General features: G+C 38.6%; 1 protein-coding gene and 1 pseudogene across 2 annotated transcripts in view; both read right to left on the bottom strand.

Annotated features, from left to right (window-relative positions):
• Positions 1–484: 484 nt before the first annotated feature.
• The window catches only part of ADGB (androglobin), a 181504-nt gene continuing 155457 nt past the window's right edge, over positions 485–26531 (bottom strand). For both annotated transcript variants that reach the window (XM_088840947.1, XM_088840948.1), the window contains 7 exons: positions 25820–25992; positions 18565–18741; positions 17720–17822; positions 15386–15520; positions 4938–5028; positions 4064–4247; positions 485–1093 (listed from right to left, as the gene is read on the bottom strand). In XM_088840947.1, the coding sequence (XP_088697073.1) occupies positions 908–1093; positions 4064–4247; positions 4938–5028; positions 15386–15520; positions 17720–17822; positions 18565–18741; positions 25820–25992 (1049 nt within the window). In that variant the 3' untranslated portion in view covers positions 485–907. The remainder of the gene's footprint in view (positions 1094–4063; positions 4248–4937; positions 5029–15385; positions 15521–17719; positions 17823–18564; positions 18742–25819; positions 25993–26531) is intronic.
• Positions 22192–24396, bottom strand: LOC148776353 (calcium-independent phospholipase A2-gamma pseudogene; annotated as a pseudogene).

The raw sequence follows: 26531 nt of genomic DNA, 5'->3' as shown, positions 1-26531 counted from the left end.
TGGGCAGACAGGCATTGAAGTGGAACAGTTTTGACTGGTTCAAAAATACTGTGGGAGTGTTTAATCACAGAAAGTCATGAATTGGAAATGTGTATTTGGGAAAGTCAGTTTCTACTACGTGTCTCAGTTAAGGCATTAACTAGTTTTTGGAAACTAGAATACAAGAACATGCTCTGTATTACAAAATCTGCAATGCTGGTACACAGAACAAGAGATGTGCGCGATCCCATTCTCTATGCTTGGGCTCCTTTGACTCATTGTTAAGTGTCCAAACTCCTAACACTTAGACTGTGTGCTTAACCCACAAATGTTCTTGTCTAATGAAGGAGGTTTGTTGATGTTCTGCTTTGAAAGAATTTTAAAAAGGTACAAATCTGAAGCAAATAGTTTTATTAAAACAGTTTCTTTTCAAGTTTCATTTATTTGGTGAGTTTCTTTCTTTCTTTCTTTTTTGAGAGTGCTTTTTCATGCTTGCATCTAGACTCATATAGTTTCATCTCTATCCTATTCAATGATTTCAAAGCATATTAAAAACATTCTATTCGAAAGTCTCTAAAGTTACAGAAAAACAACAGCTATTTTTCTCATTGTTGAATTTTTCAAAGGCATTAAGAGCCTATTCTAGTACTAACTCAAAATGAGCAATTCAGAGTGAGACACATACACTTTATTACATTCCAAATATTTTGAGACTATTTTTTATTGAAATTAGAAAATTTTAAACTCAAATAATAGCTTTCTGGGAAAAACCAATAAATTAACTCAAAACACAGAAATTACTTCTAAGGTGGGAAAATGTCTATTCTTCAGTTGACCTAACCTCTTGTTTTATCAACAGGTAAACTTAGAGATAATGAAAAATAGGTCTTTCTTCTCCCGAAGAAAGCTGGTGTTGGGCACGTCCTGGTCACTTTTTCTTCTCTTTCTTTTTTTTGTGTGTGTCGGGAGCTGGAACCTTCTTTTCTGGCTCCACTCGGCTTGCGGCTTCCTCCGCAGCCTGAGCCTCCAGCCTCAGACGCTCAGCTTCCAGTAATTTGTTCCTATATTCTTCCCGGATGTTAAAGATCTTCTGCCGGGCTTCGTCTAAGGAGTCCTATTCCAAAATGAAACAAAATGAAACGACAAAAACAACAGCAAAAACAAAAACAGCACCCAAATAAATAAGATCCACGGGTAGAGCCTTATTAAGGTTCCAGAAAAAGAAAACACCAAACTACACTCCTTTTCCTCATGCCAATAGAGTCATGTAGGAAATTACTGAAGGAAGATGAAAGTTAGGGTATGATCTCAAATGTTTATTAATGAATAAAACATGAGATAACAAAGGGCACGTGAGGTTTTACAGAATGGTAAATAAAAGCAGGAGTAGGAGAAAAATAAAGGGAAGAGTGAAGAAAGAGATTTTGACAAAGCAACTACCTGCTTTAAATGAGTTCAGATATAATCTGTATAAAACACGCAGCCCAGCATGTCTCTCCCAGTAACTGTGCTGGTAGATGACTAGTTCCCCACACATACTCTCAGTTCAGTCCAGTCGCTCAGTCGTGTCTGACTCTTTGCGACTCCATGAATCACAGCACGCCAGGCCTCCCTGTCCATCACCAACTCCCGGAGTTCACTCAAACTCATGTCCATCGAGTCGGTGATGCCATACAGCCATCTCATTCTCTGTCGTCCCCTTCTCCTCCTGCCCCCAATCCCTTCCAGCATCAGAGTGTTTTCCAGTGAGTCAACTCGTCGCATGAGGTGGCCAAAGTATTGCAGTTTCAGCTTTGGCATCAGTCCTTCCAATGAACACCCAGGATTGATCTCCTTTAGAATGGACTGGTTGGATCTCCTTGCAGTCCAAGGGACTCTCAAGAGTCTTATCCAACACCACAGTTCAAAAGCATCAATTCTTCGGCGATCAGCTTTCTTCACAGTCCAACTCTCACATCCATACATGACCACAGGAAAAACCATAGCCTTGACTAGATGGACTTTGGTTGGCAAAGTATTGTCTCTGCTTTTTAATATTCTATCTAGGTTGGTCATAACTTTCCTGCCAAGGAGTAAGCGTCTTTTAATTTCATGGCTGCAATCAGCATCTGCAGTGATTTTTGACCCCCCAAAAATAAAGTCTGACACTGTTTCCACTGTTTCCCCATCTATTTCCTATGAAGTGATGGGACCAGATGCCATGATCTTTGTTTTCTGAATGTTGAGCTTCAAGCCAACATTTTCACTTTCCTCTTTCACTTTCATCAAGAGGCTCTTGAGTTCCTCTTCACTTTCTGCCATAAGGGTGGTGTCATCTGCATATCTGAGGTTATTGATATTTCTCCCAGCAATCTTGATTCCAGCTTGTGCTTCTTCCAGCCCAACGTTCCTCATGATGTACTCTGCATATAAGTTAAATAAGCAGGGTGACAATATACAGCCTTGACGCACTCCTTTTCCTATTTGGAACCAGTCTGTTGTTCCATGTCCAGTTCTAACTGTTGCTTCCTAACCTGCATACAGGTTTCTCAAGAGGCAGGTCAGGTGGTCTGGTATTCCCATCTCTTTCAGAATTTTCCACAGTTTATTGTGATCCACACAGTCAAAGGCCTTGGCATAGTCAATGAAGCAGAAATAGATGTTTTTCTGGAACTCTCTTGCTTTCTCCATGATCCAGTGGATGTTGGCAATTTGATCTCTGGTTCTTCTGCCTTTTCTAAAACCAGCTTGAACATCTGGAAGTTCACGATTCACATATTGCTGAAGCCTGGCTTGGAGAATTTTGAGCATGACTTTACTAGCGTGTGAGATGAGTGCAATTGTGCAGCAGTTTGAGCATTCTTTGGCATTGCCTTTCTTTGGGATTGGAATGAAGACTGACCTTTTCCGGTCCTGTGGCCACTGCTGAGTTTTCCAAATTTGCTGGCATATTGAGTGGAGCACTTTCACAGCATCATCTTTCAGGATTTGAAATAGCTCAACTGGAATTCCATCACCTCCACTAGCTTACTCTAGTCCTGACAAAATGTCTGAGGTGTACTTGGGGAATTTGCTAATAATACCACTTCTTTTCTTCCTCTCTCTTCACCGTCACTTCTTAAGGTGGATGGTACCACAAGTTTCTGAGCTTTTGAGGGATTCTGTGGAGCAAATTGGATTGACTCTTTCTTTGTTGTTGTTGTTTGTTTTTTCTTTTATTTTTTAATTGGAAGAAAATTGCTTAATAATGTTGTGTTGATTTCTGCTGTAAGGCAGAAACCAACCATAATAATACACATTCCTTCTCCCTTCTGAGCCTCCCTCCCCTCCCCTCACCCACTCCTCTAAGTCATCACAAACCACAAGGCTGGGTTCCCTATGTTATGCAGCAACTTCTCGCCGCTGTCTATTTTATGCATGGCAGTGTATATATGTTGAGGTTACTTTCTCCATTCCTCCCACTCTCTCCTTGCCCCAATGTGTCCACAAGTCCATTCTCTATCTGCGTCTGCATTCTTTCCCTGCAAATATGTTCATCAATACCTTTTTTCTAGATTCCAGATATATATGTGTTGCTATATGATATTTGTTTTTCTCTTTCTGATTTGCTTCACTCTGCATGACAGGCTCTAGGTTCATTCTTAAGAGTTATTGTACTGCTGACTTAGGATTTGGCTGCCTCAAATCTGTTAATGCCATCTTCCCCCAGCTACTTTCCAAATTCACAGATGTTTTCTGTTGTTTTCTCTCCCATTCTTCCCATTTTGTGGGTAAGTTTCTAGTACTGTATTTAAGAGGGATTTCAGGGAGTGAGTAAATTAGATGTATAATTAATTTGCCAATTTTCTGAGAAGTTGGGAATGAAAGATTTTCAAGACTTCTTTCTTTTTTTTTTTTATTTCTAAAAAAGAATTTTATTAAAAAAGCACAAATGCAAAGAAATGAACAGAGGAAAACTCATGCGTCGAACCTGGACTGGTCACTTATGACAATACACATGCTACAAGACTTCTTTCTACCTAGTTAAAATGTGATTCTATGATCTTTTTAATATCACAAAATAATCTGTCAACCGTGATCCAAGTGTATGCCCTTGTACACTCACCCGCATTTCTCCATACATTTCCAGCACTTTATCTTTCTCTTTAAACCTTTCTTCTTGCTTAATATCACGAATGCTAAGGAGTCTGTTCCGATACTGTCGAAACTGGTGGACCTCCTCTGCCTTCTGCATTGCCTGTTGCTGAGTTAGCTCATCTGTTTGCAGCAGAGGCTCAATATTTGTTTTTCTTGATATAAAAACATCAAAAGAGAAACATAAGCCATTTGAAAACTCTGGAATGACTTTCAGCACTCAAATAATTTAAAATCTTATCAACAGAGTAGTGATCTGAATCAAATCAAATTTCAGAAACAGAAAGAATAAACCACTATTTTTTTCATGGACTAGGCTCCATTTATTAAATCACTAATATTTTAGAAAATCATTTTAGAAAAAAAAAATTAGATGTACTTTTGAAGAGGTGTTTGTGGAATTGGTGTTTGAAACTATGAGAATATTTTGTAGGTTTTTTCTTTTTAATTTATAAGCTAGGTTTGAAAGTGTTTAGAAATGTGCTTTATAAAACTTATAAATGTGCATATACAATTACCTCTATTAATCCTATTGTTTGGTTCCTAAGAAAATTCAGTCTAAATAACAGGAGCATGTATGATGTGGTTTTTCCATAACTCAACTCACCTTAACCAGGCTACAAATTAAGTCCTTACAGAAAAGATTTAAGTGCTTCTATAACTGACTTAATAAAACATTTACTAAATTTAACATATAATCTATATATTTCAAAAATTCGAATGCACTGAAAATACATTAAGCACTTAATTTCAAATTTTCAGTTGTTTAGCAACTGCCTATTGACCATATGTTCAAAATTCTATGAACACAGATGTCTACGTTAATCATGTTTATTAAAACTTACCGTATATATTGATTTACGTCCACCCATTCTAACTTCTTTCGAATAAGCTGTGGAGACATTTCCAAAATTGTTGGGGATCGTGAATGAGGCCCTATTTAAAAAAAGAAGTCCTAGGTTTTCAAGAAGGAATCAGCAATGACTAAGTAAATGATTGTATGTCTTTTTAAATTGAAACATGTTGGGCTTGCCATGTTTAATGTGATTTTTTTAATGACTTTACTGAAGTATAATTATGCTTTATGCTTATCCTCTAGCTGGTGTTACCATCAGTTCAGTTCAGTTCAGTTCAGTCGCTCAGTCGTGTCCGACTCTTTGTGACCCCATGAATCACAGCACGCCAGGCCTCCCTGTCCGTCACTCAAACTCATGTCCATCGATGTTTCCCATCTATTTTCCATGAAGTGATGGGACCAGATGCCATGATCTTTGTTTTCTGAATGTTGAGCTTCAAGTCAACCTTTTCCTCAAGAGGCTTTTTAGTTCTTCTTCACTTTCTGCCATAAGGGTGGTGTCATCTGCATATCTAAGGTTATTGATAAGTAGAAAGTCAAGAAACACCTGGAGTAACAGGCAAATTTGGCCTTGGAGCACGGAATGAAGCAGGGCAAAGGCTAATAGAGTTTTGTCAAGAGAACGCACTGGTCATAGCAAACACCCTCTTCCAACAACACAAGAGAAGACTCTACACATGGACATCACTAGATGGTCAACACCGAAATCAGATTGATTATATTCTTTGCAGCCAAAGATGGAGAAGCTCTATACAGTTAGCAAAAACAAGACCAGGAGCTGACTGTGGCTCAGATCATGAACTCCTTATTGCCAAATTCAGACTTAAATTGAAGAAAGTAGGGAAAACCACTAGACCATTCAGATATGACCTAAATCAAATCCCTTATGATTATACAGTGGAAGTGAGAAATAGATTTAAGGGACTAGATCTGATAGATAGAGTGCCTGATGAACTCTGGACGGAGGTTCGTGACATTGTACAGGAGACAGGGACCAAGACCATCCCCATGGAAAAGAAATGCAAAAAAGCAAAATGGCTGTCTGACAAGGCCTTACAAATAGCTGTGAAAAGAAGAGAAGTGAAAAGCAAAGGAGAAAAGGAAAGATATAAGCATCTGAATGCAGAGTTCCAAAGAATAGCAAGGAGAGATAAGAAGCTTTCCTCAGCGATCAATGCAAAGAAATAGAGGAAACCAACAGTATAGGAAATACAAGAGACCTCTTCAAGAAAATTAGAGATTCCAAGGGAACATTTCATGCAAAGATGGGCTCGATAAAGGACAGAAATGGTATGGACCTAACAGAAGCAGAAGATATTAAGAAGAGGTGGCAAGAATACACAGAAGAACTGTACAAAAAAGATCTTCACGACCAAGATAATCACGATGGTGTGATCACTCACCTGGAACCAGACATCTTGGAATGTGAAGTCAAGTGGGCCTTAGAAAGCATCACTATGAACAAAGCTAGTGGAGGTGATGGAATTCCAGTTGAGCTATTTCAAATCTTGAAAGGTGTTACCATACTTGTAGTTAAATGGTGATAAAATTAATACAGAAAAAAATGAATATGCTCTATAAGAAGAGTTACACAATCACTCTATTTTAATTAAGTGAAAGCAGAGACCAAAGAAGGTTACAAAATTTTGTTATAAGCAAGTTAAATAATCTAACATTTAAAGAGCTTGATCTAACCGTGCAAGCTATACTAAGCACTATGGGGTGGAATATAAAACTGTTTTTAAGACAGTAGCCAGGAAATGGTAATTACTGAAATGTCCAATGACAACTGAATGGATAAAGATGATGTGGTATATATATATATATATATATATACACACACACACACAATGGAATATTCAGTTCAGTTCAGTTCAGATGGAATATTACTCAGGCATAAAAGGAACATAATTAGGTCATTTGCAGAGATGTGGATGGACCTAGAGTCTGTCATATAGAGTGAAGTAAGTCAGAAAGAGAAAAACAAATATCATTTATTAATGCATATACATGGAATCTAGAAAAATGGTACAGATGAACCTATTTCAAGAGCAGGAATAAAGATTCAGACATAGAGAATGGACATGTGGACACAGATGGGTAAGGGGAGGGTGGAATGAATTGGGAGATTAGGATTGACATATATCCACTACCATGTGTAAAACAGACAGTTAGTGGCAAGCTGATGTATAACACAGGAGGATTAACTTGGTGCTCTGTGATAATCTAAAGGGGTGGGAGGGAGTGTGGGAGGGAGGTACAAGAGGGAGAGAATACATATATAAATATTATAAACATACAGCTGATTCACTTCTTTGGATGGGTGAGAATGTTTTGGGATACAAGTCTCAATATACTAAGAGAGCACTTCTCCCTGTATTGACCCATAAATTCAGTGTAATTTCTATCAAAATCTTAGTAGATAGTTTACAAAATTTGACAAGCAGACCTCAAAACTTATATGAAAATGGAAATACCAAGAATAACCAAAATAATTCTGATAAAGACTAAGGGGAAGGATTCCAACTTCATGATTTCAGAATGTATTATGAAGCTGCTGCTGCTGCTAAGTACATCAGTCGTGTCCGACTCTGTGCGACCCCATAGGTGGCAGCCCACTGGGCTCCCCCGTCCCTAGAATTCTCCAGGAAGGAAAACTGGAGTGGGTTTCCACTTCCTTCTCCAATGCATGAAAGTGAAAAGTGAAATTGAAGTTGCTGAGTCGTGTCCGACCCCATGGACTGCAGCCCCGGACTCCTCCACCCATGGGATTTTCTAGGCAAGAGTACTGGAGTGGGTTGCCATTGCCTTCTATGGTATTATGAAGCTAACAATAATCAAAACATTATGACTTGACAGTTTCTTAAAAATGTAACCATAATTTTTGATCCCTATTTGCATAAAATATCCAGGAAAGGCAAATCTACATAGACAAAAAGACTGAGGCTTTTGCTGGGAATGCAGAGTGAGTTTAAGACGGCACAAAAGAATTTATTTGGATAAAAGGATAAAAGGAATGCTTTGAAACGATATTTGGTACTGGTGGCACAACTCTGTAAATTACTAAAAAGATTTAAGGGGCTCAATCTGATAGACAGAGGGCCTGATGAACTATGGACAGAGGTTCCTGACACTGTACAGGAGACAAGGATCAAGATCATTCCAAAGAAAAAGAAATGAAAAAAAGCAAAATGGCTGTCTGAGGAGGCCTTACAAATAGCTGTGAAAAGAAGAGAAGTGAAAGCAAAAGAGAAAAGGAAAGATATACCCATTGGAATGCAGAGTTCCAAAGAATGGCTAGGAGAGATAAGAAAACCTTTCTCAGCAATCAATGTAAAGAAACAGAGGAAAACAATAAATGGGAAAGACTAGAGATCTCTTCAAAAAAATTAGAGATACCAAGAGAACTTCTCATGAAAAGATGGGCTCAATAAAGGACAGCAATGGTATGGACCTGACAGAAGCAGAAGATATTAAGAGGAAGTGGCAAGAATACACAGAAGAACTGTACAAAAAAGATCTTCATCACGATGGTGTGATCACTCACCTAGAACCAGACATCCTGGAATGTGAAGTCTAGTGGGCCTTAGAAAGCATCACTATGAACAAAACTAGCAGAGGTGATGGGATCCCAGTTGAGCTATTTCAAATCCTAAAAGATGATGCTGTGAAAGTGATGCACTCAATGTATCAGCAAATTCGGAAAACTCAGCAGAGGCCACAGGACTGGAAAAGGTCAGTTTTCATTCCAATCACAAAGAAAGAAAATGCCAAAGAATTCTCAAACTACTGCACAATTGCACTCCTCTCATACGCTAGTAAATTAATGCTCAAAATTCTCTAGGCCAGGCTTCAGCAATACGTTAAGTGTGAACTTCCAGATGTTCAAGCTGGTTTTAGAAAAGGCGGAAGAACCAGAGATCAAATTGCCAACATCCGCTGGATCATCAAAAATACAAAAGAGTTCCAGAAAAAACATCTATTTCTGCTTTATGACTATGCCAGAGCCTTTGACTGTGTGGATCACAACAAACTGTGGAAAATTCTGAAAGAGATGGAAATACCAGAACACCTGACCTGTCTCTTGAGAAACCTGTATGCAGGTTAGGAAGCAACAGTTAGAACTGGACATGGAACAATAGACTGGTTCCAAATAGGAAAAGGAGTACTTCAAGGCTGTATATTGTCACCCTGCTTCATTAACTTATATGCAGAGTACATCATGAGAAATGCAATGTTGGATGAAGCACAAGCTCGAATCAAGATTGCTGGGAGAAATATCAATAACTTCAGATATGCAGATGCCACCAACCTTATGGCAGAAAGTGAAGAAATAAAGAGCTTCTTGCTAAAGTGAAAGAGGAGAGTGAAAAAGTTGGCTTAAAGCTCAACATTCAGAAAACAAAGATCAATGCATCTGGTCCCATCCCTTCATGGGAAATAGATGGGGAAACAATGGAAACAGTGGCTGATTTTATTTTTCTGGGCTCCAAAATCACTGCAGATGGTGACTGCAGCCATGAAATTAAAAGACGCTTACTCCTTAGAAGGAAAGTTATGAACAATCTAGACACCATATTAAAGAGACACTACTTTGCCATCAAAGGTCCACGTAGTCAAGGCTCTGGTTTTTCTAGTGGTCATGTATGGATGTGAGAGTTGGACTATAAAGAAAGCTGGGCCAAAGAACTAAACAGACATTTCCCCAAAGAAGACATAAAGATGGCTAACAAACACATGAAAAAATGCTCAACATCCCTCATAATCAGAGAAATGCAAATCAAAACCACAATGAGATACCATTTCATACCAGTCAGAATGGCTGCTATCCAAAAGTCTACATGCAATAAATGCTGGAGAGGGTGTGGAGAAAAGGAAACCCTCTTACACTGTTGGTGGGAATGCAAACTAGTACAGCCACTATGGAGAACAGTGTGGAGATTCCTCAAAAAACTGGAAATAGAACTGCCATATGATCCAGCAATCGCACTCCGGGGCATACACACCGAGGAAACCAGAATTGAAAGAGACACATGTACTCCAATGTTCATCGCAGCACTGTTTATAATAGCCAGGACATGGAAGCAACCTCGATGTCCATCTGCAGACGAATGGATAAGAAAGCTTTGGTACATATACACAATGGAGTATTACTCAGCCATTAAAAAGAATGCATTTGAACCAGTTCTAATGAGGTGGATGAAACTAGAGCCTATTATACAGAGTGAAGTAAGCCAGAAAGAAAAACACCAATACAATATACTAACGCATATATATGGAATTTAGAAAGATGCAAATGATAACCCTGTATACGAGACAGCAAAAGAGACACAGATGTATAGAACAGTCTTTGGGACTCTGTAGGAGAGGGTGAGGGTGGGATGGTTTGGGAGAATGGCACTGAAACATGTATATTATCATATGTGAAACGAATCGCCAGTTCAGGGTCGATGCATGTTACAGGATATTCGGGGCTGGTGTGCGGGGATGACCCAGAGGGGGAATAAGGGGAGGAGGGAGGTGGGAGGGGGGTTCGGGAGGGGGAACTCATGTGCACCCGGGGCGGATTCTTGTCAATGTATGGCAAAACCAACCAATATAATATTGTAAAATAATTAGCCTCCAATAAAAATAAAAAAGAAATAAAGAAAGCTGAGCACCAAAGAATTGATACTTTTGAATTGTAGTGTTGGAGAAGACTCTTGAGAGTCCCTTGGACTGCAAGGAGATCCAACCAGTCCATCCTAAAGGAGATCAGTCCTGGATGTTCATTGAAAGGACTGATGCTGAAGCTGAAACTCCAATACTTTGGCCATGTGATGCAAAGAGCTGACTCATTTGAAAAGACCCTGATGTTGGGAAAGACTGAGGGCAGGAGGAGAAGGGATGACAGTGGATGAGATGGTTGGATGGCATAGCCGACTCAATGGACATAAATTTGGGTAGCCTCCGGGAGTTGGTGATGGACAGGGAGGCCTGGAGTGCTGCAGTCCATGGGGTCGCAAGGAGTCGGACATGACTGTGTGACTGAACCGAACTGAACTAAGAACTGCAGAAAGTTTGCACTGTTTTAAGTCACTAAGTTCATGATTATTTTTACAGGATAGGAAAATCATACAATTATGTTATTTGTTTTTATTTTTATTAAATATTTTATTTAGTTGTACACCTTCAGAATTTTGAAATGTTTCTTAATCAATCTTTTCCATTTTATCATTGCTTTATGGGAGAGGCTAAGAAAAATCCCAATCTCCCATTGACCATTTAATCTTGATGCTCACATGTGGTTGTAAAAGTCTCCAGGAATGATGTAAAGTGATTAATTCAGAACAACTTATTAAAAGGGATTATTCATTCATAAATATAATCTAATGCAAAATTTTATAAGCATAAAAAATAATATCATCAAATTAGTTTTACAGTTTTCAAAAGTATGGCTTTATCAGCAGGGTACAAGTGAGAAAAAAGAATACCATACTACAAACCCCAACTTTGCTCCATCATTAAAACAAAAATTCAGTCATGTTTTTCACTTTATAACATGAAATAAAATATTCCTAAAATATTGGCATCTTATATACAACAGGACTCTTCTAGAAACCAGTGGTTAATAACTTATTTTTTCATTGTGGTTGCTCTGTGATCTTAGATATCTAAAATTCAAGTGTTTTTCTTAGGAACATATCTACTTTTGTTGCATTTATTTTTGGCATTCAAACTTAAATTGTTTCGATAAGACACCAACTCTGTTGACTCTGATTGGAAAGAAAATGTTTTTGATTAATTAGATGTTTGTGTTCTTTTACGTCCGGCCAAGTAATATATATTTTAACAGAGAGGGTGTAAAAGGGGCCAAGAAGGTGAATCTTTGTGTTCATCTGTAAAACTGTTGTATCAGAATAAAGTGTGTCCAAATAAGGGGCTTCCCAGTGGTAAAGAATCCACCTTTTGCCAACCAAGGTATGTCTAGTCAAGGCTATGGTTTTTCCAGTGAACATGTGTGGATGTGAGAGTTGGACTGTGAAGAAAGCTGATCGCCGAAGAATTGATGCTTTTGAACTGTGGTGCTGGAGAAGACTCCTGAGAGTCCCTTGGACTGCAAGGAGATCCAACCAGTCCATTCTAAAGGAGATCAATCCTGGGTGTTCATTGGAAGGACTGATGCTAAAGCTGAAACTCCAATACTTTGGACACCTCATGCGAAGAGTTGATTCACTGGAAAAGACTCTGATGCTGGGAGGGATTGGGGGCAGGAGGAGAAGGGGACGACAGAGAATGAGATGGCTGGGTGGCATCACCGACTCGGTGGACATGAGTTTGAGTGAACTCCGAGAGTTGGTGATGGACAGGGAGGCCTGGCATGCTGTGATTCATGGGGTCACAAAGAGTCGGACACGACTGAGCGACTGAACTGAACTGAACAGTGCAGGAGATGTAGGAGACATGGGTTTGATCCCTGCATTGGGAAGATCTCTGGAGAAGGAAATGGCAACCCACTCTAGTATTCTTGGGTGGAAAATCCCATGGACAAAGGAACCTGGCAGGCTACAGTCCATGGGGTCACAAATGAGTTGGACGTGACTGAACATGTGTGCAAAGCATAAGTAAGCAGAGTATGGACTTGGACCTCCATAACAGTGTAGCTCAAAGAATGTGTGTGTGTGTGTGTGTTATCCTGTCTGCATACAGGTACTCTATGGGATGAGTCTTGAGAGTATACATTTAGAAATGTTTTTATAGCGATTACTCATCATTGGATCATTTTATTGTATCCTATAACAGTTTCAGTTTGCAACAGAATCAGCAGAGAACTTTTCATTGTGGATAGTTAGAAAATAACCATTTAAAAGGCACAGTGAAGAATGAGTGAATGAAGACGCTCAGTTGTGTCCGACTCTTTGCGACCCCTTGGACTGTAGCCCACCAGGCTCCTCCCTCCATGGATTTTCCAGGCAGGAATACTGGAGTGGGTTGCCATTTCCTTCTCCAGGAGATCTTCCCGCCCCAGGGATTGAACCTGGGTCTCCTGCATTGTAGGCAGACTTTACCGTCTTGAGCCACCAGGGAAGATCCACTGACTTATTGTAAAGCCTGGAGAAAAGTTTGGGAATAAAGACCGAGGCACTTTCCAAGGCCCCTAGAAATAATAGGGAAGTTGAAAGCCACGTTTGAACTCAAACTTGCTGATGGCTTGGTGTTGCAAAAAAAATGCTTGGATATGAAATCAATAATGATATTATTTATATGTCCTCTGGCATTATGGAGGAAGTTGTTTTAAATTACCTATTATATATGAAGATAGTAGCAAGAGTAGGGTAGTATTTGAAGAGTCACAAACAAATGAGTAAATAAATATACATATATGTATATGTCTGTTGATGCTTGGGGATTCCCAGGTGGTGCTAGTGGTAAAGAAACTGCCTGCTAATGCAGGAGACATAAGAGATGTGGGTTTAGTCCTTGAGTTGGAAAGATCCCCCCAAGTAAGGCATGGCTACCTAACCCAGTATTCCTGCCTGGAGGATCCCACGGACAGAGCAGCCTGGCGTGCTACAATCTACAGGGTTTCAAAGCGTTGGACACAACTGAAGCAACATGGCACACACATAAATTGCTGTTCAGTCACTCAGTCATGTCTGCCTCTTTCGAGGCCGTGGACTGTAACCCTCCAGGCTCCTCTGTCCATGGGATCCTCCAGGCAAGAATACTGGAATGGGTTGCCATTTCCTTCTCCAATGTATGCATGTATATGTACACAGATATAAAGCCCAGAGCATGTAAAGCTGTCACAGGGTCTACAATCTCCTATGGGTAAGGTGTCTTGAGGAGTGAGGGCCAATTTGTGATGCAACAACAGCAGAGGTGGGAGCAAATCACAAAGTACCAGAGAACAGCTAGATAAGCGGACCTGTGATTCTCAAGCAGGATTGCTGCCACAGCAGCAGTATCTGGGGTATACAGCAGAGTCTCAGTGCTATGATGTACCAGAACCACACAGCAGCACATCCCTTTTTGGTGGGAGGGTAAGTAAATTTCTTTTTGATGGTGTATAATTAAACTTATCATTTTATATTAAAATAAAATGATAATAAGACATATTTAAGAGTGCTTTGAAGAATTTTTTGCTTGAGGACAGGCTGCTTTGGTCTCTAGATCTTCCATCCCTACTCATTCTGACCTGTCCTCTCTGTTTTGTGACCCCTCCTTATTACCCAAAGCTATACCCTCATAAGGGGTTAATATCTAAAGTATATAAACAGCTCATACAACTCAATATCAAACAAATACCAATCTGATAAAAAATGGACAGAAGACATGAATATACATTTTTCCAAAGAAGACATACAAATGACAAATAGGCACATTAAAAGATGCTCAACATGCTAATCATCAGAGAAATGCCAATGAAAACCACAGTGAGGTATCACTTCACACCTTTGGAACAACTATTCTCAAAGAGACTATAAATAACAAATATTGGCAAAGTTGTGGAGTAAAGGGAACCCTTGTACACTGCTGGTGAGTATGTAAATTGGTGCAGCCACTGTGGAAAACAGTATGGAGGTTCTTTAGAACACTAAAAATAGAGCTACCATATGATCTATTCCAGGTTATATATCTGAATTGCACTCTTGGGTATATAGCTGAAGAAAATGAAAACACTATTTCAAAAAAGATACATGCACCTCAAATGCACATGTTCCATTGCAGCATTATTTACCATAGTCAAAATAGAGAAGCAACCTGAGTGTCATCAGCTGATGAATAGACAAATAAGATATGTTGTGTGTACACACACACACACACACATATATATATTTGGCCACCTGATGCAAAGAGCTGACTCATTGGAAAAGACCCTGATGCTGGGAAAGATTGAGGGCAGGAGAGCAGGGGGTTGACAGAGGATGAGATGGTTTGATGGCATCATTGACTCAATGGACATGAGTTTGAGCAAACTCCAGGAGATGATGAAGGGCAGGGAAGCCTGGCATGCTGCAGTCCATGCAGTTGCAAGGAGTTGAACATGACTTAGCAACTGAATAATCAATCAATCTATCTATCTATATATAATATAATGGAATATATTATATATATACAGTGGAAAAATTTGTGTTAGAATAGAGGAACATAAATATTTAACACTGGTTATAAAAGATGCAGGACACTATAGATAAAACAAAAAGAATCTATGTTTAGTGACGATTGTATGTGCTATCACTCAAAAAGAAATTCTCACTTTTATCTTTAGGTTAAGTGTTTATTAATCATGTCTTTGAGCAGATTACCACTCTAGTAATTAAAATGAAGACCTACGAATCCTATATACATATTTTTCTGTGTTCAACCCTAGCCATCATATATGTTAAAATAATATTTTTTCCAGAATCTCTATTTCAAGATATGGATTTATCTTATCATAAGGGCAATACTTACTGATATTTTCCCTCCGTAAGCTCTGATCACGCTCTTCCTTCCCTGCTGGGGAAGATCCTCCACTTTCACTGTTTGTTGACTTTGCTAGATCCTTCGTGCCCTTGCCTACTTGCCACTTCTTCCACATCACGCTGCCTGATGGGTATAGACTCTTTGTTATAAAAATTCATGGAACTTTTTATCTGACTCTTTTATGGCACTCAAAGATGTTACTACTAAATACGACATATGCAGCACTAAAAAAAAAACCTTGTATTCTATGAAATCACACACACAAAAAAATAACAAGACATACAGAATACATAAATATGTAAAGTTCAAGAATGGGAAAGATTAATTCATCGTGATAGAGATCAGGCGAATGGCTTCTTTGAGGAAGGAAAAGTCTGGGAAAGAGAATGAAGAGGACTACTGTGATGTTTTATTGTGATCTGAACAGTGGCTCCTGAGTATACATGTATGTGAAAACACACCAAGCTGTTCAATTAAAATATGTGTCTTTATTAGCTGTAGTTTATATAAGGTCAGCCTTCTCTGAGCTCTGTTCTCCACTTGGCTTTGTCCTTAACTGGTGGTGAATTCCAGTTTTAGCAAAGAATCCAGCTAAACTAGTTTATTGAAAATCTCCCCACCACTGATATCCAATCAAACTTCTTATCCTCCTCACTTGTTATTTAATCAAATTTCTCTTCCCTGACCCTTGATACCTAACCAAATTCATAGAAGTATTTTTTCATTAGTTCCTTACTTGTTATAAATTTTCACTTGTTTCTGTTGTGTTCAGAATTGAGTTCAATCTCTCTCCTACAGTGGTCTTGAATAAAATCTTCTGTGCCATTTTTAACAAGTAATCAGTGCGATAAATTTTCTTTTACATAACATAACTTTTAAAAACTTAACAATTAAAATCTAGAGCTTAATGAACAAGGACTGTATTCTATTCACCTTTATAGTAATAACATTACATTGAAAAGAAAGTGAAAGTATTAGTCACTCAGTCATGTCCAACTCTTTGCAACCCCAAGGACTGTAGCCCACCAGGTTCCTCTGTCCATGGGATTCTCCAGGCAAGCATACTGGAGTGGGTTGCCATTCCCTTCTCCAGGGGATCTTCCCAACCCAGGAATTGAACCCAGATATTCTGCATTGCAGGAAGATTCTCTACCATTTGAGCTACCCAGAAAGCCATTACATTAGACTCTACTTATTACAGGAGCGAGTACTTTAAGAGTTAGAAATATGTCCATTTTTGTCAATTTTTAGATATATGATGTAGGAAGAATAAGGTGACCCTCTGAGTTTTTGTCTCTAAATGCTATAAAATAGGAGTAAATAGTAGGGTCTACCTCATAGTTGCCATAGGTTAAAGTCAGGTAATAAAAGCACTTTGTGCCCACTCCAGAAAAACAGGATTAGGATGAAATTTATGGTTTATACTTTTCATATGAAAAGTTATGGAACATTATTTTTATAATGGTTATTGAGTTATACTCCTGAAGATGTGAAAGTGGAAAACCACAATTTGTGAAGTGAATGTCTTTAGCCTCCCTGGACAGTTCAGTGTGGTGACAGATGTAGGCAGATGAGCATTTGTGGGAGGACTCTCGGGTGATGAAGAGCACTGTCTGCATGCTGGCTTTGTTTCTTGGTAGCTTGTGAATTTAGAAAATTACTCTGGGTCTGTGTCCTGGTAAGTTGGAAATAATATTATATGTCAGTGGAATGATGTGAGTATTAGATGAGATAAAGAATCTGTCAGCCAATGCAGAAGATGCATGTTTGACCCTGGGTAGGGAAGATCCCCTGGAGAAGGAAAGGGCAACCCATTCCAGTATTCTTGCCTGTAAAATCCTATGGTCAGAGGAACCTGGTGGGTTACAGTCCATGGGGTCACAAAGAGTTGGACACGACTTAGCAACTAAACAACAGCACCTGATTAGTATTTCATAATCCCAGACCCAAGCAAGTTGCTCAATAAAAGTAGTTAACTTCTTATTGCTATTATTTATTGTTATTGGGATTAGAAAAGTGCCAGATTTATAGTTGTTCCCCTGCCTTAAAGTTCATATACTGCTACTTTCTAACCAGACTGCACCCTTCATCTTTCCTTAAGTGGTGAAAATCATATCTACTTGGGGACAAAGTGAACATCTGCTTGGTAAAAAGAAAATGCTTCAGAACCTATTTTCTTATTGAACAGTCCATGACTTTACAGTCCTATAAGGAAATAGATTATGAATTTTTTCTTTTTAGCAAGCATGACTTGTTGACTAGCTATTAAGAAGTGCAGGTAATGGTTCCATGCTTGGGGCAGCTGGGACAGGGCCCACTGACCTTCTTCCCCTGCTTTGATTTGGCTTTCAGACACAGGCACACACTCAGCATCAGGCGTTTTCCTAATGAACTGGCTGAGGTAATGGAGACGAGCCTGGGCAGCCTAAAAGACAGACAGCATCAACACATAGTCCAGGAAACACCATCTCAACAGTACTCGTGACAAGGGGAAATGTCAATGAATATGGCAGTCTGGTGCAGGCCAGCTCTTATGAATCATCAGAGAAGAAAATTCTGAACCATTTATGATTTTGACAGTGATCTGTGAGAACTAATGAAGAAGCAGTCCTAAAACTTAGACACTGGGCATTCCAGCTTAGATCCAGTTGCTCCTGAACTTTTTTTGTCTGCCTCAATAACCCTGAGTTGGGGATATGAAACATATATAACAACAATGTTTCACTATGGCAATGATTCTTATATAAAATAGAGAGAGGAGGAATCATGAAATATGAGTATTTCACAAGGGCAATGCATGCTTCTTCTTTATCTAAGGCATGTTCAGAGTATTTGAAAGCATGTATTAGACATTTTCATGCTTTTTTAGTTGGCAGTGTTAAGGACACAGAGTGTTAATCCCAGATGATGTGAAAGAACAAGGTGATCTAAGGTTTGGGCCATAAGTGGTACCATAATGTGCTTTGCTTTCGCAAGTCATCTGGGTATCCAGATAGTATTAATAATATTTCACAATGTGTCCAAATGTGGTCTTAATATTTAATTAATTGATGTCTGACAAAATTTCAGATATTTCCTAAAGACTATGTGATTTCACCAATATGGCTCTTCCATTAGACCACGCCCAGAAATGAAAGGTAAAGGACAATTTTTCAAACTCAGATAACCTTGATTGATCTTCCTGGCTCCGTCATCTCCCAGGCTTGCTTCATGGCTCGGATTTCATCTGCTCGTTCTGTATCTTTTTTCACTTCAAAAAAGTCCGCTTCATTGTGCTCAGTGACCAGCCTCAGAATCCAGTAGGGTTTATTCGGGTCTTCTTGTTGAGGGTGGGCAGCGTACATCTGACAAGGCACAGTAAAAAAGTCTGGGTCAGATGCTTTCTTCCCTTCAAAAGGGTCTAGATTTTACCTTATGATCCATAATTTCACTATTAAGTATTTTACCCAAGAGAAATGAAAATATGTGCTTGCAAAAAGACTTGGAAGAGAACATTTATTATAGCCTCATTCATAACAGCCAGAAAATGGAAAACGATATAAACATCTGTCAGTTGATGAATGGATAAACAAACTGTATTATATTACTTTGTTGTTGCTGTTTAGTTGAGAAGTTGTGTCAGACTCTTTGCTACCCTATGAACGATAGCCCACCAGACTCCTCTGTCCATGGGATTTCCCAGGCAAGAATACTGGAGTGGCTTGCTATTTCCTTCACCAGGGGATCTTCTCAGTCCAGGGATCAAACCTATCTCTCCTACTTGGAAGGCGGATTCTTTACCACTGAGCCACCTGGGAAGCTCACAGGGACTACTACATAACATTAAAAAGTAATAAACTATTAATACACACCATCATGTGATTGAAGTTCACACAGACCATATACTGAAATTAAGAAGTTGAACATAGAAGAGTACATCTTGTATGATTCATTTGTATGAAATTCCAGGACAGGCAAAACTTGCATGGGGGAGAGGTGTGTGGATGACAGAATCCACTGTGGAGAGGTTTGGGGGAATTGCTAAGCTTATGGAAATGGGCTATAACCTAAACCTTGACAGAGATATGGGTTACATGATGAGTGCACTTGGCAAAATTCATCTCACTGAAGTATATTGCTGTATTTCACTGTATGCAAATTTCAACTAAAAACTACAAATAATTCTAAATTCCACTTAGGCTCATTCATACCGTCTCTTTACATGAGGGCAGAAATAGTTATTTCCAAGTCTATATATATATTGATATACATTTGTTACGAAAGACAATATTTTGATGTCTTGTAGGATCACTTTCATGCACCTTAGGCTGGGAGCTGATTGTCATAGGACTTGAAAATGTCTAGAAACTGAGACTTATGGGTAGCAATCTGGTAGGGAGAGGAGCTTGAATCTGATGTGGTTTCTAGCACTTTCCATAAGACTGAGACAATGTCAATTATCCATATTACATAACGCAGATGGGGAAGTGGAGATTGGGGGGGGTACTGAATCAAGTTTTTATAAGCAGTTTGGTTTTAATGTTACCAAAAAGATCTCCTAGCTTTCTACAATATTCCCTTACAACTCTGATGAAAATTTAAATCTCACAATTGGAAATTCTTTTATTTGTTCTTTCTAAAGCACAGCACATAAGTTCTTGCCATCTTTCATACTGCTTGATAAATAAGTTTTTAAGAAACTTCTCCAGGATAAAGTTTTGATTAGGGAAGGGGACACTTTGAAGAACTAAGGGAAGGCCAAATATCTGTAAATTTATGGACTGAATTTAGCTTATTTGCTTTAACTTGGAATAGTTTCATTGTAGTTGTTAATGATAGGACTATTTTTTCAGAAAATTCAAATAATTCACTTTATATCAGTGAATGATAAACTGGAGCTACATTTAGAAAAGTTAACACTCAACATTATCTCGAAGTTTCAAGGCAAAAAGAGTGGTAGATTGGAACTTAATCTATATTTTTGAGCCACATAATGCTGCAAGAAACACATTTTGAATAGAAAACATCATCTGATTCTTTCACATTTCAAACATAACTGTAATTTGATAGAGAATGTTCCATTTTTCTGCATTTTTTTCAGATTATATTATACAAAAAGGCAATTTGGACTGCAGAATACATCTAGTGAGAACATCAGTTCGGTTCTGTTCAGTTCAGTCGCTTAGTCATGTCCGACTCTTTGCAACCCCATGAACACGTATCACGCCAGGCCTTCCTGTCCATCATCAGCTCCCGGAGTCCACCCAAACCCATGTCCATTGAGTTGATGATGCCATCCAACCATCTTATCCTCTGTCATCCCCTTCTCCTCCTGCCCTCAATCTTTCCCAGCATCAGGGTCTTTTCAAATGAGTCAGCTCTTCACATCAGGTGACCAAAGTATTGGAGTTTCAGCTTTAGCATCAGTCCTTCCAATGAACACCCAGGGCTGATCTCCTTTAGGATGGACTGGTTGTATTTCCTTGCAGTCCAAGGGACTCTCAAGAGTCTTCTCCAACACCACAGTTCAAAAGCATCAATTCTTCAGCGATCAGCTTTCTTCACAGTCCAACTCTCACATCCATACATGAACACTGGAAAAACCATAGCCTTAACTAGACAGACCTTTGTTGGCAAAGTAATATCTCTGATTTTTAATATGCTGTCTAGATTGGTCATAACTTTCCTTCCAAGGAGTAAGCGTCTTTTAATTTCATGGCTTCAGTTTCCATCTGCCGTGATTTTGGAGCCCAGAAAAATAAAGTCAGCCACTGTTTCCACTGTTTCCCCATCTATTTCCCATGAAGTGATGGGACCAAATGCCATGATCTTAGTTTTCTGAATGTTGAGCTTTAAGCCAACTTTTTCACTCGTTTCTTCCACTTTCATTAAGAGGCTCTTTAGTTCCTCTTCACTTTCTGCCATAAGGGTGGTGTCATCTGCATATCTAAGGTTATTGATATTTCTCCCGACAATCTTGATTCCGGCTTGTGCTTCTTCCAGCCCAGCATTCCTCATGATGTACTCTGTGTATAAGTTAAATAAGCAGGGTGACCATATACAGCCTTGACGGACTCCTTTTCCTATTTGGAACCAGTCTGTTGTTCCATGTCCAGTTCTAACTGTTGCTTCCTGACCTGCATATAGGATGCTCAAGAGGCAGGTCAGGTGGTCTGGTATTCCCATCTCTTGCAGAATTTTCCACAGTTTTTTGTGATCCATACAGTCAAAGGCTTTGGCATAGTCAATAAAGCAGAGATAGATGTTTTTCTGGAACTCTCTTGTTTTTTCCATGATCTATCGGATGTTGGTAATTTGATCTCTGGTTCCTCTGCCTTTTCTAAAACCAGCTTGAACATCTGGAAGTTCATGGTTCACGTATTGCTGAAGCCTTGCTTAGAGAATTTTAAGCATTACATAAGTAATGTAAATTTAGGAAGAGGTTAGCTTCTTCATATGGAATAAGATCAGTGATCAAATATATTCAACATGATTTTGGTGACTAAAGCAAAAATGCAAAGTATACAATGTTTGGTTCATATGTTAATAAATTTTCAAACAACCAACAATATCATACCAAAAGCTACTAAAATCAACTCGCACAATATTAAGATTCCTAAAGCTTAGTTCATTATTAATGTCATAAAACCCAACTCCCATATGAATTCTGAAAGCAAACATACCCTTTGTACATCATATGATTGTCTAAACATTATCTTTTTCAGGATTCCCTAGAACTCTTGGGTGCTTGAAAGTTACCTCATCCTGAATCCCACAATTCCATACTAAACTTGATGTATCTTCTGAACAGACTTTCATTTTGGAGAATATGCACGCATTCCTCTCAGTTTGGAAAAGAACAGAAGGCTTTCACACATGTCCATTTTTAGTTTTATCCAATCATTAGCTTTCTGAATAACTTTTTTGGACAATGTTTTTGCAAGTTTTTCCATTTTTTCCTTATTTTCTTTCTATGGACTTCAACCCTTTCACCTGAATCTTATCCAGCTTTCCTTTTCAGCTTTCATCTAGAGTTAAGTGTTTACACATTATGGGATTGAATCTAAAGTAGGAAACAGGAAATAACAGAACATCAAGTATTATATTGGTTTTTTTCTGTATCTGTAGCGCTGTTGATAACTTCAGTTTGGTTTTCAAGTGTGTGTATGTCACAGTGTTTCTCACATAACTCTCATAATGTCCAGTGTCCAATATTCAATTTCCTAGGCATGCTAATGGGATGTCTGACTAAAGACATTTACACTCATTCATTGCTAATACTGAGGGGTTAGTTGGAAGCAAACTTCCCTCTTGATGAAGATCATTTTCCAAATGCACACTTTGCCAAGTAGCCTGGAGCAACAGATGCAGCTCTGGTGGCCTACCACATCTTATCCTGACAGCTTTCCAACTACTAAGAGCTAGTAATAAAAGCTGTTGGCATTATTCCTCTGTTTACCATGGTACCTTGTGCAGCTAACTTAAGATTTCTGGGATTTCTTGTTATTCCTATCATTAGTGTGTATCCCATTCTATCCTTAAGACTTACTTCCCAAAGTTTGACTATCATAAAATGCAGGGCTCCAATTTATTTTGACGGTTCCAACAATGACATTTTGTGAAAACACATCTTATCCTCATTTTTGACAGAGTTCCTTACCTTCACCCGAGGACATATGAAATGATTCCAACATGAAGCCAATGTGGTGCCTGTACTTCCACCACACACACAGTCAAAGAACTCATAAACTGGCTTGTGGGTGAGTTCAGCTGATTTCCATAATGTCTGAAGAGTTGTCACATCCCTTATTCCTCCATCATCAATTGTGCAAATTCTTCCTTTCCCTGGATTCATGTAGCCAAATTAAAGCCAAACTTTTTCTAACTGCAGTCTGAAAAATGCCATCTTCAATTTGTCTCAGTCCTAAAAAATATGGAATAATTCTTTCCTTGGCAGCCACTCCTTTTCCCTCAGGAAATGTTTGAAGATGAAAGTCACTTCTTCAATCCATTAACGCAGAGCTTTGGGTCAGTTGCTCTTAATGCTTGAATGAATGCCCAGGTTCTGTCATCAATACTTATCCTGGCAGTTTTTTCTTGTTGAAGAGAGAAATGTTTTTTCTTCTCTTAATTTTTGTCTTTGCTCCTAGTCTTGCTTTAACTGCCTCTTCCTGGAACTGAATCATACTTTAATTTGGTAACGAGTGCACCAGTATAACTACCTACACTAAAGCTCGTCCACCTTCACTGAAATGAGTAAGAGAGTTTTCAGTACTTTGTTTAGTATTAATAGAAACTAGAGGAAGCTCAGGTGACCCACTTGGACTTACAGGCTTGTCCACAGCATGTAAAGAAGATTCTGAGTCGAGCTTCTTACAAGTCAGGACACCAGTAACTGAAGAACTGTATTTTCTCTTTTCAGTGTTTCTATTTTCAATTTATGATTTGTCTTGGAAATGTTTATTTCCTTTTTTTGAGACTTTTCCCCTCACCTTTCAAGAATGAATTAATATGATTTGATAAAAGGTAGAATGACTCTCCAAATTTTGTGGTTAAACCATTTGTGCTATGAAAATGACTTTGTTTACTTTTTCTTCATCTTTATACCCTGACTTCTCTTTTCTGCTGATATAACACTATTTTTCCAGAGGTTTGGCAGGTTGCTTAACATTTAGCTGTTTTCATCGGCCACTGTAAGATACTTTTCTTAATATTTGAGAACTTGCCTTATTGAGCTAAACATGAAATCATTTCATTCTGATTGCCAAAACAGCCTTTGAAACAAAGTTCAAGGGTGACATATGAATGCTCACTTTTCTAAGTCCCTTAGGAGCGCAAATGCTAAATTTCAAAATCCTAATATATAAACCTTGGTTGCTTGTAGGGTACCAGTGTTACTTGAAGTATGTGCTTCATTTTGGTCTGTTTCCATTTCATTTGCTTATACGAAATCCTCTTTGAAGGCTGATGTGGCTTATCCTCCAATAATGCTGAGGTGGGCCTAAAAATTATAGTTGCTTGCTTCTCTACTTCTTCAAAAGACCGTTTGCATTATGGGATGCAGGCTGAAACTGCTTCTGTAACAGTGGCAATTCTCCTCTTCCTCGCATTGCTTTTGGACTGGAGCTGGCTTGCAACAGCAGAGCTTTCATTGCAAACAGAAGAGCAGCACCGTAAGCTCCACCAGCCCCTCAGTTTCCTCTTGCCACCAGTGGAAGTTAAGTTTATTTAGCTTTCAATGTTTACAAAGGTATACTCCAAGAGCTAAGAAATTACAACTTGAAAATGCAAATGAACAGGTATTTCTATGACTGGAGTATGGGAAAATGGAGTCATTATCTTTGAATCTGTTCATTTTTCTTTAGTCTATTTTACTACCAATATACTATTTGGTTAACCAAGCTGGTAGATATCCTTTGTTCCTTCTTGCTCTTTGTCATCCCCTTTGGATTAATAACTACATACTGAGTTTGTTTCTTAGCTAGTTCTTTATTTGTCTTCTTCCTTTCTTTGACCTGTATCTGCTTGTACTCTTTTGTCTGGAGTATTGCGCTGCTTTCTGATGGTCTTCCTATCTCTAGTCTTTTTGCTTTTGATTTCATACCCTTAAAAGTCATCAAGGTATCTGAAATGTAAATCTCATCATGTCAATACACTTCTTAAAGGCCCCACCTCCCACCCGCTAGCCCTGCATAGCCTAAGCTGCAATCACCAATGATGGGAAGATTTTGTCTTTACAGATGATTTGTCTTGAGTTCAGTGTTTAAACAGCTTGAATCTGAGTATCTTTAGGATTGTACTTGTACTCCTCAAGTTTCCCACCCACATACTCCTCTTTACCCCTAATCATTGGGATTACTTAACTGGCAGTGAAAAATTTGGAATCAGGATCCCTGGCTTATAGAGTCCCACCTTTCTAATCAGGCTTGAAGGCTCCTCTCCACTTGACCCTTACTTACCCTTCCAGCCTCATAGCTCACAACTTAGTGACTAAAAAACCAGATTGTGTTGGATTTTGCCTCAGCATGCCTTTGATCACTGACTCAGTTCAGGATTCCTCTAGGCAGAGGTACCTATCCTTTCTACCACTGTGCATATCATACGTAACATCACAACTCTCTTTTTACCTTCAATCTCCTCCATTAGACTGTGAGTTCTTTCAAGGTAGGGGTTGTATAATATTAACATTAGAAATCCAAGTCCCCAAAATATCTTACATATTTAGAGCTCAATTAATGCTTTTTGATACTAAACTAAAGAAGACTGCTTACAGAAGATGTCCAAGGAATTGGACATTTAAAGTATTTAAAGTATCCAGATGATTGCTGGACACAAGGAGATGGAATTTTTCGAGATTTTTTTCCTTCAAAGATATGGTTAAATAGTGACCCAATGAGCCTGAAGCTATTAAGCAATTCTGATAAGAAAAAACATCACACCCACCTGAGGCTCAAAGCGAGGTGCTTGTTTTTCTTTGGCTGTCTTTTCTTTCTCAGAAGACTTTTCTTTACCTTTTCTTGTTGCTTTGGAAGTTCCTGAAGATTTTTGTCCCTCACTAATAGTGTGGGAATCTGGACTTCCTGAGGTAATTAATTCCTCATGTTTCTCTCCATGTGCTAGGGGAAAATAAAGGAAACCAGTGTCATGATATAACATATAGGAAAGAGGGAAGGAGTCAAAGAAAAATGGTCAGTACAGACCTTTGGATTTTTTTCCTTTTTTTAAACAAACAAGTAAGCGAATGAACAGAATTTTTATAAAGACCTATGAGACTCACTTTTATACAATTGAGAGATAATTCACATACTATAAATTCCCAATTGAAATTATAAATCTGTAGTTTTGGTTTGTTCATAAAGTTATGTAATGATCACTGCTATCTAATTTATTCCTGATCTATATGTTCTTAGGTCCTTTCCTTGCCTAATTGCCTTGACTAATATCTTCAGTACAATGTTGAATTGATTTATCTCTGTTTTAATATTTATTAATCCCTTCCCACTGCCTATTTTGGGTTTAGTTTTTTCTTTCTTTTCCAGTTTTCTAGTTGTTTTTTTAAGGTGGAAAGTTATTGATTTGAGATCTTTGTTCATTTTAAATGCAAGCATTTATAGCTATAAATTTCCCTCTTAGTACTGCTTTCATTGGGCTTCCC

Source organism: Moschus berezovskii, chromosome 10 (assembly GCF_049115385.1).
Source record: "Moschus berezovskii isolate FMDL1 chromosome 10, NW_MosBer_1.0, whole genome shotgun sequence".
NCBI lineage: Eukaryota > Metazoa > Chordata > Mammalia > Artiodactyla > Moschidae > Moschus > Moschus berezovskii.
This window is presented reverse-complemented; position numbering and strand designations above follow the sequence as displayed.